Source organism: Schistocerca nitens, chromosome 3 (genome assembly GCF_023898315.1).
Source record: "Schistocerca nitens isolate TAMUIC-IGC-003100 chromosome 3, iqSchNite1.1, whole genome shotgun sequence".
In the NCBI taxonomy this organism is placed as follows: Eukaryota; Metazoa; Arthropoda; class Insecta; order Orthoptera; family Acrididae; genus Schistocerca; species Schistocerca nitens.
This window is the reverse complement of record NC_064616.1, coordinates 486591884-486605278: the sequence shown is the minus strand read 5'-3', so window position 1 is coordinate 486605278 and position 13395 is coordinate 486591884. Positions and strand designations below refer to the sequence as shown.

Sequence of the window (13395 nt, the reverse complement as noted above, 5' to 3'; positions counted from 1 at the left end):
GTCAGCTTGTCAGGTCCTTGCGACTACATCTATAGTGCAGCTAAAGACGAAACACAAGGTATATGTCTGTCCATTCCATTCTCCTGGAACGTCGATATCGTCTTTGTGTCTATTTAGGAACTGGGATTGCCTCACACACAAACATAAGGATACTGAAAATAAACTGACCACATGTCATTCATAACTACTGCGTAAAGTTTATTTATAAAGGATGCTATTAAAGTTCTCAAGCAATCCAACCGAAATAATAGTAGCAGTGATTAATATGCGCGCTTTGCAATGCGATGCTCTGCTGAGGGAAGAGAGTGTTCAGTCTTCCAGGACAAGCCGGCGACGCCGCCCAGCGTGGCCGTGGCGGTACGCGAGATGTCTGCGTCGAAGCAGGGCGAGGCTGGCGGCGGCTCGTCGCTGAGCGTCCTGCGCCGCCTGCTGCGCTGCCCGCCCTTCCTGCTGCTCGTCGCTTCGCTCAGCCTCTGCTTCATCGTCTTCAACGCCGTGGGCACCATGCTCAACCCCCTCATCCTACTCTACTTCCCGGTATGCTCCTCGACACTTACGATATGTACTTCCACTGTGCATGCATAATGTCTAGCTGGCTAGTGCAAGAGGTACACAAGTCGCACTTTAGAGATATGGAAATCGTTAGCGGACCCCTACACATCTGCGGATAATATCTGAACGAACATTTAAAAATGATATGAAGATGGTATCTGTTCCCGAAAGAACAGATACCATTGATGACCGTGCAGCTTCTCTATAATGAAATGATAATTAAATCGAAACCCTTAGCTGCCTACAAGAGTTGTTGATATACATCAATGGGGACAGCTGAAAATGTGTGCCCCGACCGGGACTCGAACACGGGATCTCCTGATTACATGGCAGACACGCTATCCATCTGATCCTCCGAGGGCACAGAGGATAGCACGGCTACAGGGACTTATCCCTTGCACGCCTCCCTTGAGACCCACATTCCCAACTGTCCACAACCTACATAGGTGGTGGCAGGGTCCCTATAGTTTGGTTTCGTTACTTATCGATTCGGTTTGGAACACTTAGCGTCGATTGTTCTGTTATTATTATTATTATTGCCAACACCAACAAATTCGCAGTTGCTGTATAATAAGTGTACGGTAAAGCTAAGCGTTGCAAGATGTGTTGGCAACGCCGATTGTGGAATAAGTCAGCCTTTCCTCTCTCATGTCTTCCCTCACCGCACCTCCAATCGGCCTAACGTGTAAGCTAATCCCTTAGCTACGCAGCCCACCCTCGCTGCGAACTTTATTCTTATCCGTCACTCGTATCTATACTTTATTTGCCCTTAGAATAAACCTGATGTCGCAAAACACGTCCCCGGGTATTGCTACGGAATTGGAAGTAGCATCCGACATTATAAAAGGTTGATTTAATTTTTTTATTGCATTACTGGGAATATTTCCAAGATTTAATAGCCGTATAGATTTTTCCTAATCGATGAGTCCAAAGCTCAAACCAAATATTTGTGTACACTTGACAATGATTTTCGCAGTGTCAATGGGGATACACAATTTTTGCCTAAAGAAGTGGTACATTCCACCATGAGTGGGACGTTTGGCAACGCTGCTCTAACAGTATAATCTACGTTTTCATTGTTGTATAAAAACTCAATGCATTGTTGAAACTGTTATAAGGTTGTAACAGTCAGTCGACAGGTTACTATGGAAGTGTGATGTGATTATGTAGTGTACTACGTGCAGTCTTCGTCACTTTATAACATAAAAAGAAGTGTTAGCGCCGAAATACAATGTCGAAACAACAAAATTTAATTTCTTTCTTTTCTAATAAAGGACAGTCTATTGCAAAAGACAAATACGAGTGTGAGTCTACTGAAAGAAGTGCTAGTGATTGTGACGATGAATTGCGTAGGTCTACCAAGTCTTCAGTTTCCCTTCTACAGTTTTCAAACGATAAATGTGCTATTTCTGGTGCATCCGTAAATTGCAATTCTAAACAAAGTATTGAACGCGAGATTAAGTATCAATTAAGTACAACTGGTTGTACTTTGATCACGAGCGGGGTGGGGCTTTCTACAAATTGTGTGAAATGCATTTAAAAAACGATATGGAAGCTCTACAGAAAACAGGAGGAGTGTTCATTTCTGTACCTTTCACTAAATTTAGAAAAGCTACCGGAAGCACGGGAAAACTAGAAAAGCACGCCAACTCAGAAAAACATGCATGAGCCGTTGCACTTGAAAACTGTAGATTACAGGGATTAAATGCTCCAATTCATACACAGATATTTAAACAAAATGGAAATGAAAAAGCTTTAAACCGCCAAGCATTGTCATCGTTAATTCGAAGTCCGTATTTCTTTACTAAGGAAGAAATACACCACACAACAAAATATGAACCTCTAATTCTTAAGGTAGTACTGAAAAGCGACATTAATCTTGAAAAGTGGTTAAAATTTCAGAGCGAAAGGTCCACATATCTTAGTTAGTATACTGCGTCAGAATTGTTGACTTGTTTGGGAGAGTCTTTACACTTTCAACACGAAACACTTCTCCATGACAAATATTTTTCATTAATGACAGACGAATCTACAAATGTTTCCGACCAAAGTGAACTGTCTTTAGTAGTTCGATATGTTGCACCGTCTCCATCGTTTGAAGTGAAGGAAAGGTTTTTATGTCTCGTTGAGTTGAAAAGCACTTCAGCTGAATCCATATTTACAGCAATTGATACTGAACTACAGAAAAGAAAACTTTCTTACGACAGATTATTATCTTGTTCTTTCGACGGTGCTGCTAATTTTAGTGGTTCTATCTCAGGAGTCCGAGCTCGGTTGTCAGAGAGGAAGGGCCATAAGCTGCCATACATTCACTGAAGAGCACATGTTTTGTCAGTTGCTGCAACACCAACTCTAGGAATAGACACCCCATTATAAGACGCACATTACATGTTGTTAAAGACATTTACAAACTTTTTCATGGCTCTTCCAATCGAGAAAATGTTTTGCATGAAATTCAGTGTGCTTTAGAGCAACCTGTTTTAAAAATTCGCGAAGCTGTTGACATCCGATGGTTAAGTACCTACCGCACAGTTCACGCTATTTTCCTAACCTACAAGTCCATTATAATGGCATGTGAACATATACACAAGGACGGCGCGGATTTAACAAGTTTAGCTGGAGGAATCTTGTTAGAAATGATGAATTCCAATTTCATTGTAGGTTTAGTGATTTTAGACGATACGTTAAATGCAGTCTCAAACCTATATAAGGTTTTGCAGAGACAATCACTTAAAATTTTGCAAATCCCTCTACTTGTTTCTGGAACTCTGGAACATTTAAGACAAATCGACTGTCTTTGTGACTGCGATGGACATAGCGCAGAAAATGAAACTCTTAATAAAATGAAAAAACTGCAGGAGGACGCAACATAAGTTAAAGGTGTGCTATTCACGAACGTAGAAGAGCAGATTCAAGCTATGAATAGCGCAAGGAAATTTGTCAAAAGTATGATTGATGAAATTGAGCAACGGTTTGATGAGAAGGCAATAAAAGTGATAGAACTAAGTGCATATTTTGAAAGTTTTAAAAAATTTCTAGAGTTTAGTGATAATGGTTGTAAAGAACTGTGCTTGATTTTGGGACTTACAAACGTCGACGCTGTTATTGCAGACTTGCATTCTTTTAGGTACGTTGTTAGTAATAAATTAGGCGGTACGTCTTCTGATGTTGCTTCTTTCATTCTGAGAGCCGACATCGGCTACGAAACACTACGGACACTAGCTGAATGTGTACTGTGCATTCCCGTTTCGACTTGCAGTGTGGAAAGGTCATTTTGTACAATGAACAGCGTGATGACAAAAATTAAGGAATAGGATGGGTGAGGAAACGCTCCAAGCATGTGTGAAGATTTCAACTGAAGGGGACTACGAGCCAACAGAAAGTTTTATTGATGACGTCATCAACAGATATGCTGTAAAAAAGCCTCGATGTATTAGTTTGATGTAAATGTGAGTTTTTTTGCATGCAGTAAAATTATTTTATTATTTAATATAATTAACTTAGGCTTTGCCTAACAGCTTAGTACTTAACCTACATATTATTAAATTATATATTAGTTATTCATGAAAATTTTTAAATATTAATAGCGCTGATACGTCTTTAGAACGTTATTACTTAAATTTTAAGCCTATAACTTTGTCCTCTCTCCTCGCCCTCCTCTCCCGGGGAAAGTGGCTGTATTCATCACTGGGAACATTGGCTTGACAATTAACAGATATTACACACACGTAACATGTACAATACAAGCTACGTACTATTTTAAAGAAAGTGCTTATTCAGGTCATAATCGACATGAAACTACAATTACAAAATATGAAGGATAATATAAATATTGTGTTATTACATTACAGAGGGAAAAACACGTCATACTGAAATTATGGACCTAATTTGTAACAAATATACTCGTGTGTGCGATGGGCTCATGAGATGCTGAAAATTCTTTAAAATATATACCTACAGTGCTTCACACAGTATAGAACGTTAGCTAACGCTCAGATGTGAAAATCTGCTCATGAAAGTAGCCAGCAAGATGATATTCCATAGGGAGTTAAAGGAATATATCTGTCCATAAAGGTAAAAGTCTTCCAATTTACGCGGTAACTGCTCATTTTGTAACCTCTAGATGTTCCAAAATATCAGCTCAAGCGAAAGAACGAATTAAAAGGACTTCTGTCGAATTCTACAAGCAACACGTGTGGCTACCCGACGCACTGAAGGGAAGAGGACTAATAAATTTAGTTGTTGGTAGGTTTGGGGGAAGGGAACCAAACAGCGAGGTTATCGGTCCCATCGGGTTAGGGAAGGATGGGGAAGGAAATCGACCGTGGTCTTTCAAAGGCACCATTCCATCATTTACCTAGAGTGATTTAGGGAAATCTCGGAAAACCTAAATCAGCATGGCCGGACGTGGGTTTGAACCGTCGTCATCCCGAATGCGAGTCCAGTGGTCTAAACACTGCGCCACCTCACTCGGTGATAAATTTGGTGTAGGCTGCAGTTACGTTGGTGCCTCTTCTGGGTCAACCAGGGAAAGGAATTGCTGCCTCTCCCTCAACGAGGTGTAGAACACTGGCCAGCTGACACAGGGCTACCGCGGCACTAGTAGCCTGACATGGAAAGCACCGATTTTGAACATTTTTCGCGCGATTCTAATATATAATCATATGTAGCAATTGCTTCTGTACTACAGTGCGCTTCTGAAGCGTTTCCGAGAAATCGAGGTTCGAAGTTTTACTAGCCTGCTTTTCATTAGAGAGCGCCAATCAACGAGTAGCAACGTCAGCGCAAGTGACTGAGGCAGCAGACTTGATGTTTGCCCTTACTGCGTTCGAGACTCTTCGTTTTTTTAATCTTCCAACCTTGTCTTGAACTGCTACAACAACTCATGTTTGTTTGGAAATTAACAATACCAATAATAATGAGAATCGTTGTGCTGCACCTGCGATGAGAAATATTCGAGGTACAATAAGGAATCGTGTTGCCGTTGTGTCTGCAGTGCAGCATATATTTTTAACTAAGTCAAAAATTTCCTGAAGCTATGGTAGAATGCTTTAATATTGATACAGGGCAGAGAGAAATATCTCGCGAAGATTACTTTACTTTTTGCTACCTGGTACTGTTGGCAGCTCTAGTGTTGGTATCAATGTTGAAATACGCACTGTTTGCGTAAAAAATTGTATCTGAACCGACCCGGACGCGAACCACCTAGAAACGAAGAGGAATTAATTAATCGCATTCAACATGCCGCCAATCACGTCAGGGCAATGCTAGGAATCTTTGAAAGAGTTTGGCAAAACACCGTTCGACGTTACCAAGCTTGTGTCGCGTCAGAGGGTCACCAGTTCGCGCTACTGCTTAAAGTAAACAATGTCCTAGCTACAAGAAAGGCCCTTTTCAGGTCCGACACAATTTTTAAAAGACTTCCTGTACTCGAACTATCAGGACGGATTTGTTCCTGGTACGTCTTATCATGAAACTACATTGGATGTGTCGGGACCCTGGCGGATTCGCCTCCAGGCCCCCAGAGTGGAAGGCTGGCGCGCTACCACCGAGCGTGCGAGCCGCCTTGGATAAATCGCGATCTGTGGCAGGCAAAACATCCGCAGTCGTGCTTTGCCAAGAGTAGCCGGCAACAGGGCCATCCCGCGGCCAATCGGAGCGCGTGGCACAGAGTTCCCGTAGTTTAAAAATTGTGCGTTGTCGACCTACACAACATTAGTAATTTTGATTCCTATTGGCATCAGGTATTCAGGGTTAAAATTTCGTGACATAATTTTGGTCCGCCCTGTATGAAAGGTACATCTATTACGTTGACCAATATATAAATGCAAAAGTGTGTTAACACTGTGGGTATGCGGAAGCGCTCCAAGAGAGGTGTCGTGAAACTTCGAGCGCACCATAATGAAGCAGACTTGTCGGCATGGGCCAGTTGAACATATGGAGAGTGAATACTTGAGTTACAGAGCAATCTTCCAACACATGAATATCGATTTTTTTCTATAAATTTGGAAATTAGGTTGACGGAGGCCCATTCGATCTTGGTTCCAATGTATGGAACTGGGGTAGTGAGAATAAGTTGTGTATGTGAATGGATCAATTTTTTTCGGGACAGAAAGAAAACTGTTTCTGTTAGCCCATCTCGGAACTGAGAACGGCAGACAACATCGAGAATGTGTGACAGGTTCAAAAATGTGTGTAAAATCTTATGGGACTTAACTGATAAGGTCATCAGTCACTAAGGTCACACACTACTTAACCTAAATTATCCTAAGAACAAACACACACACCCATGCCCGTGGGAGGACTCGAACCTCCGCCGGGATAAGCCGCACAGTCCATGACTGTAGCGCCTTTGAACGCTCGGCTAATCCCGCGCGGCTGTGTGACAGGAACTGGCACAAAAACGAGGACTGCCTCTGAGTTTGCTATAGGAGTAACCGGGATTTAAATGGCAATGTTAAAGCCACCATTCACATAGAAATGAGCGAGAGGAAAATCTTTTCCTAGTTGAGGCTGTCGGCCGGAGTGGCCGAGCGGCTCTAGGCGCTAGAGTCTGGAACCGCGCGACCGCTACGGTCGCAGGTTCGAATCCTGCCGCGGGCATGGATGTGTGTGATGTCCTTAGGTTAGTTAGGTTTAAGTAGTTCTAAGTTCTAGGGGACTGATGACCTCAGAAGTTAAGTCCCATAGTGCTCAGAGCCATTTGAACCATTAGTTGAGGCTGTTTGTCAAACATTTTATTTCGATGTGCAGATTGTCAAAGAGTTTTTCAGCTATATATTTTTCTCTACTTTCTGTGCCAAACTTATATTCGCCAGAGGGAAGTGCAGGTAATTTTTCGTTCTGCTATTTTATTTGTGAACATCTATTACACTGAAACTGCTGTGGACTGTTGACAAGTGAATAATTGTACAGTGAAGGTGCCGTCAATATTCCCAGTTTCTTAACCAGTTACCTGGGAGATACAATTCTGTTAACATCACACATAATTCGAATTACTGTCTCTGGTGCAATGATTTTTTTTTTTTTGCTAAATGGAGGATTTACCTCAGAATATTATATCGTTGGACAACAGTGAATGAAAATATGCAAAGTATTTCTCTTACACACCAAAGTTGGCAACTATAACTGAATCTAAGCCTTTTAGCTGATCTAAACTACCTGACAAAGAAGTGAAGCACTCAGGAGACATGGTCGGATGTCAACGTAACTTCGTAAACGTACGCGTCACTGGCTCTTATGTAAATGATTAGAGTTGCATATCTCTATGACAGGCACAACGACCACCTGAGTGCATTAGTGTTGTTCGTGTTTCGTGTTGTTACCAAACCTGGTAGAAACATAAGACGCGTAAACAGCGTCGGATGTTGATGCTGCGTACTCGTGTGAGACAGCTGGCAGAATTTGAAAGAGGCCCCGTCGTGGGTCTCTATCTGACCAGGTGGTCAAACAGCACAGTATCTAGATTTTTGGCCATTCAGATGATATGTGACAGTAGCCCAGTGTTTGGATTGCACTGAAACGTGAGTGCAGGTATACTCGTCGTCGAGCTTCTGGTCGACCACATCTGAACCCCAAGAGGGAGCAACGCCGTATTGTGCACCAAGAACATCGTAGACCCTTCCCAATTGTACCTGCGTAGGAGAACAAATAATGGGCCCCACGCAATATTCTTTGTAATCCCGTACCTTTGGTCAGGCACTAGCAGCAGTCAGACCACGGAATTACCGCACAATGGGCAGATTGCCATTAATACCACAACACAAACGGCTGCGTTTGGAGTGGTGCAGTGGCAGGAAAGTATGAATTGCTGAACAATGGCGTCACATTGTGTTCAGCGGTGAATCGCGAATCTACACACGATGATCGCCGACGAAATTAATGGCGACTTGGGGAGAGGTCCCAAATTTCTAAAGTTTTGGAGAGGCACAGCGACGTTACACTTGACATCATGGTGTGCTGAGCCATCGGGTATGACCTCAAGTCATGGTTGATAGTGACTGAGGGAGCTCTGACGGCACAACTGTACGTCATGGACATCCTGCGTCCTCATGTGTTACCTCTCATGCGAAAGTTCGTGATGCTATTTTTCAACAGAGTACTGCTCCTCCACATACGGCACATGTGTCTATGAACTTTCTGCGTGTTTCTGAGATACTCCTGAGGCTACCAAGATCCCCAGATCTGTCCCGGAGAGAACGTGTTTGGGGCCAGCTTAGACGCCAACTCCGTCCCAGTGCCAGTATCCAGGATATCAAGGACCAGTTACGACAATTATGGGCTAGCTCGCCTCAGAAGAGTATAGAACGGCTTCATGACATCCTTCCGATAGGAATCAGAGCATGCACCCAGGCCACAAAGGGTGCAACTTCAAACTGATAAGTGGGCTCATACTGCCATGTTGTCAAGCACTGTAGTACGTGGTTTAAGTAGTCAATGTGCAAATCCAGTAATTTAACACACTTACCCCTATTTATTATTCGTTGTTGGTACACTAAGTTAATAAGTGATAGGTTACATTAAACATTACAAACCTGTGTGAGCTATGGTATTACGGAGTTTGAAGATAGCCCATTTGTGAAAAATCAGTTAATGTCATTACAGACTGGTGGCCGAGCGGTTCTAGGCGCTACAGTCTGGAACCGCGCGACCGCTACGGTCGCAGGTTCGAATCCTGCCTCGGGCATGGATGTGTGTGATGTCCTTAGGTTAGTTAGGTTTAGGTAGTTCTACGTTCTAGGGGACTGATGACCTCAGATGTTAAGTCCCATAGTGCTCAGAGCCATTTTGTCATTACAGAGTCATGTAACTTGGCGTAAGAACAGTGGTCGTAAAAAGATTCTAACCAAGAGGGACCGGAGACGAGTACACGCCTTCTTAATGACAGTCGGAGACAGTACTTGCTGCTTTCAGTGAATGCCGGGTTATTGCAACCAATTTCCAAGCTACCGTAGGTAAGGGAACTGCTTGAAAGGACATTTGGAGTCGGTTACATAGTAAAGTTCATCGTTCATAGCAGCACATGAAATTTCACGTCTTCAGTGGGCCAAATAATACAAAAAAATGCCATTAGCTGTCTGGAGGCGTACAATGTGGTTACCGAGTGGTGATTTTGCTTCTTTTCTAACGACGCAAGACGTCGAGTGCACTGACAGCCCAATTTGGTTTCAAACCGCAGTATGTGGAGTGTATAGTTCAGGCCTAAAGTGGTTCTGTGGTGTTGTAGCGGTGTTCGTACCATGACATTTGCCCACTCACTCAGGTTGCCCTAAACCAGGATATTAATTTTAACTCTCTGTCATCAACTGTAACAACTTCTTCTACAGCTCATAATGAGTATGCTGTGGACACTCACGTCAAGTTGGTAACACTCACGTACTCAGAGCTGTACGTACACTCTCCATAATATGACCATCTTTCAGAAGCTTGCATAACCACCTTTTGCAGCGCGTACCGTCGCGAGATGAGCAGGAACAGAATTAATGAGGGCCCGGAAAGTACCGACAGGGATGTGAAGTCATTAAGAGTCCAGTGCAGTGGCCAGCTGCACGACGTTTCTCGATTTAGAATTCATGGTGCGAACACCCCGATCGAGGTGGTCCAACAGATTCTCGATTGGGTTTACATCTGGGGAGTTTGGTGGCCAGGTAAGTACTCTACGATCATCCTGGTGCTCTTCAAACCATGCACGTTCATTGAGAGCTGTGTGACACGTTGCATTTTCCTACTGATAGCTGCCATGGTGCAGTGGAAACACAAACTGTATGTAGGGACGGACATGGTTCCCAAGCATAGATGCATACTTTTTTGATCCATTGTGCCTTCCAGATTGACGAGATCACACAGGGAATGCCGTGAAAAGTTTCACCAGAACATAAAGCTCCCTCTTCGAGCCTGGGCCGTTCCGACGCTTGCTGCAGAGTGTTTCCTTTCAGACATTTCAAGCCGATGGAGCGTCAAACGTGATTAATCTGAAAAGGCCCCCTGTCACCACTCAGTGGACGGCCCTATGCGGAACTGGCGTGCAGATACCAGCCTTCGTCATCAATAAACAACTATCAGCATGGGTGCGTGAATCAGGTGGCTGTTGCGGAGGCCCATACGCAGCAAAGCTCGTTGAAAGGTCATTGACGAGACGCTGTTGGTGGACCCTGTGGTTCATCTGTGCCATCAATTGTTCAACAGCTACCAGTACGCATCCCATCTACGTTCGGAACGATCTTTCAGTCATCCTCCCTCCCCGTGTGAAGGGCTTCCATCTTTTGTTTACATTGTCCACCCTTCCAAACGCCATAGAGTTACAGCACTCAGACGTCCACTGGTGGACGGTTTGGGGTTGCATGCACGCACCCTTTCTACCGTCGAATGTGTCTGCACTCTGGTATGTAGTTGCCAACGGTAAATTCCTGACCAATCGTGGACTTCTGCATATAGGACTGGCACTTCGCCACTTTTCTCTGACTGCCAGCTCGACCACACCGAGAAGCATCCTCTTACATACCCCATGAAACGGGATGTTTGGCTCTACATCCATCGCGTTGTGGGCTGTTACCTCCGCCCCCCGCAAACAATTACTCCGGAATCATGCTATTGCTCCAGATCTCACACTGTCCTGTTGCGAGACACTAAGCACTCACCTGCTTTAGAAGACCGGCTTTAGAATACTTCTTCCTCCGCCGGCCGGAGTGGCCGAGCGGTTCTAGGCACTACAGTCTGGAACCGCGCGACCGCTGCGGTCGCAGGTTCGAATCCTGCCTCGGGCATGGATGTGTGTGATGTCCTTAGGTTAGTTAGGTTTAAGTAATTCTAAGTTCTAGGGGACTGATGACCTCAGCAGTTGAGTCCCATAGTGCTCAGAGCCATTCGAACCATTTTCTGAACTTCTTCCCCGGTAGTCCACATACAGTTCTCGACTTCTGGAATCGGGTTGTGATCGCGCACAGTACGCTCTCGGTCGTGCCATCACCGACAAACCTTCGAAGGATATCTCCAAAATGTCTTTCTTGAATCCCCTCCCACCCCCACCCCCCACCCCCAAAGTTCCGGTGTGCCCCTTCTCCTCATTCCATGAGTCATCCGTGATCACCGTCCGCAGTACCGTGCACTGACACGTACGACCTAACGAATGGATATAATATGAACAAACGAAATAAACCTTGTTTCATGTTAATTGTGATCTCTTATCGCTCATTCTTAACACCGTTAAGGATCGGAGCTCGATCGATTGCCCGGTTTAGTTATTTTGATTTAGTTTCCTTAGGTTGGGAGGGGATGGAGGGGACGAGATTTAGGTGTAGGCAATGTCTGAAGAGAGATCAGTTTATTCTTGTTTGGTAGGGTCACAAGTGGTGGTGTCACTTAGGGTTAGTACTACTCTTTTTTTTATTTTCTTTTATTAGATACCCTTAATGCCCCAATAAAAAAGTTGGGTAGTGCGGCTGACTGCCATGTGGGGGACCTGTGTTCGGTTCCCGGCCGGGTCGGAGACTTTATCTGCTTTGGAACTGGGTGTTGTGTTGTCCTCATCACCATTTCATCATCGACACGCAAAGCGTTGAAGTGGTGTCAAATAAAACGACTTGGTCTAGCCGACCGAACAATCCCATACCGGGTCTCCCTGCCAAAAATGCCACACTATCATTTCATTTCATTTCGCCTACGGCTCGTGGTGCACTACATTTACCTCGGCGCCCGTTTTGGATAACTCCATTCTGCCGAGCACGATATACTTTAACCACAGCGGCAAGCGAACACTTTACAAACATAGCCGTTTGGGTAATGCTTACACACTTGGCCCGAAAGCCAATGATCATGCGGGTTTGGACGTCAGATAAATCGCTCCGTTGCCGCATTACGACAACTTTGTACCGTTTCCACGTCTTTCGGACACGCTTTATATACCCTCAACTGATAGTGCTGCCATTGCCCTCTGTGAGTAGTTATTGCACGTTGACGTCGAACATAGGCGGTGGTAACATTAATGTGACTTTCCTGTGTTTTTATTCCTAGCTGGTTTGATATTAACTCCGGCACCCTGTCACACCTCGACTGGTCCGCTAAATCATCTGATCTTAATTCCATTGAAAATGTTCGGAAGTATTTTGAAAAGAGTGTGAAACGTAGCAGTCAACATATCGGCAATTTGGAAGCAGACCAGCTTCAGTTGGATGTGGCCATTATCAAGCCTATAGTGGTGTTACACGGTATTACGGAGTGGAATCAGGGCTGTCGACCTGTGGTTGATGCTATCCAGGCCTTTGAGATGTAGACTATCCTGATACACTTTGCAGATCCGTAACTGTAGGTAACAGAACTACTAATTGGTTGATCCAAATCACTCTGTATTACTGTGTTAGCGAAAGAGTGTAGTGTACAAAGCACCTGCCTGCAGCGGTCTGATTGCCCTCAGAAAAATTCCACTGGGCAGAAAATATACAACGCCAACAACCTCCATCTAATCTAATTACTGGTCTTAGCAACAACCTTGCCATTTTCAGTAAAAAAAAAAATCTTGCCACGTTATTTCAAAGAAAATTAGACAGTCCAGTCAGAATAAAATACTTCGCTCTTTGTATCCACCTTTAAATACCCCAATTCCACTAGCACCTCCTCCAGCTACTATCTTCCTGATATGACACAAAACTACTGCCACGGATAACGACCATTTGTGCTAAATCAATGAACCTTCAAATATTAAAGTCATAAGCGTATACATCATCAACCACCGTAAGCAAGTGTGAATGCTCCATGCAACGGGATGTTTTCCGGTCGCCATACTTCGCTCAGACTTATAAATCCGAGAAAAATACCCCTACTTTTCTAAAGCTGCTCTGCAGTTCCAAA

General features: G+C 44.1%; 1 protein-coding gene across 1 annotated transcript in view; it reads left to right on the top strand.

The window, feature by feature from the left end:
* Positions 1 to 13395, top strand: part of LOC126249288 (uncharacterized MFS-type transporter C09D4.1-like) — a 201258-nt gene that overhangs the window by 135786 nt on the left and 52077 nt on the right. Inside the window, exon 4 of the mRNA XM_049950943.1 lies at positions 314 to 537. Within this exon, the coding sequence (XP_049806900.1) occupies positions 314 to 537 (224 nt within the window). The remainder of the gene's footprint in view (positions 1 to 313; positions 538 to 13395) is intronic.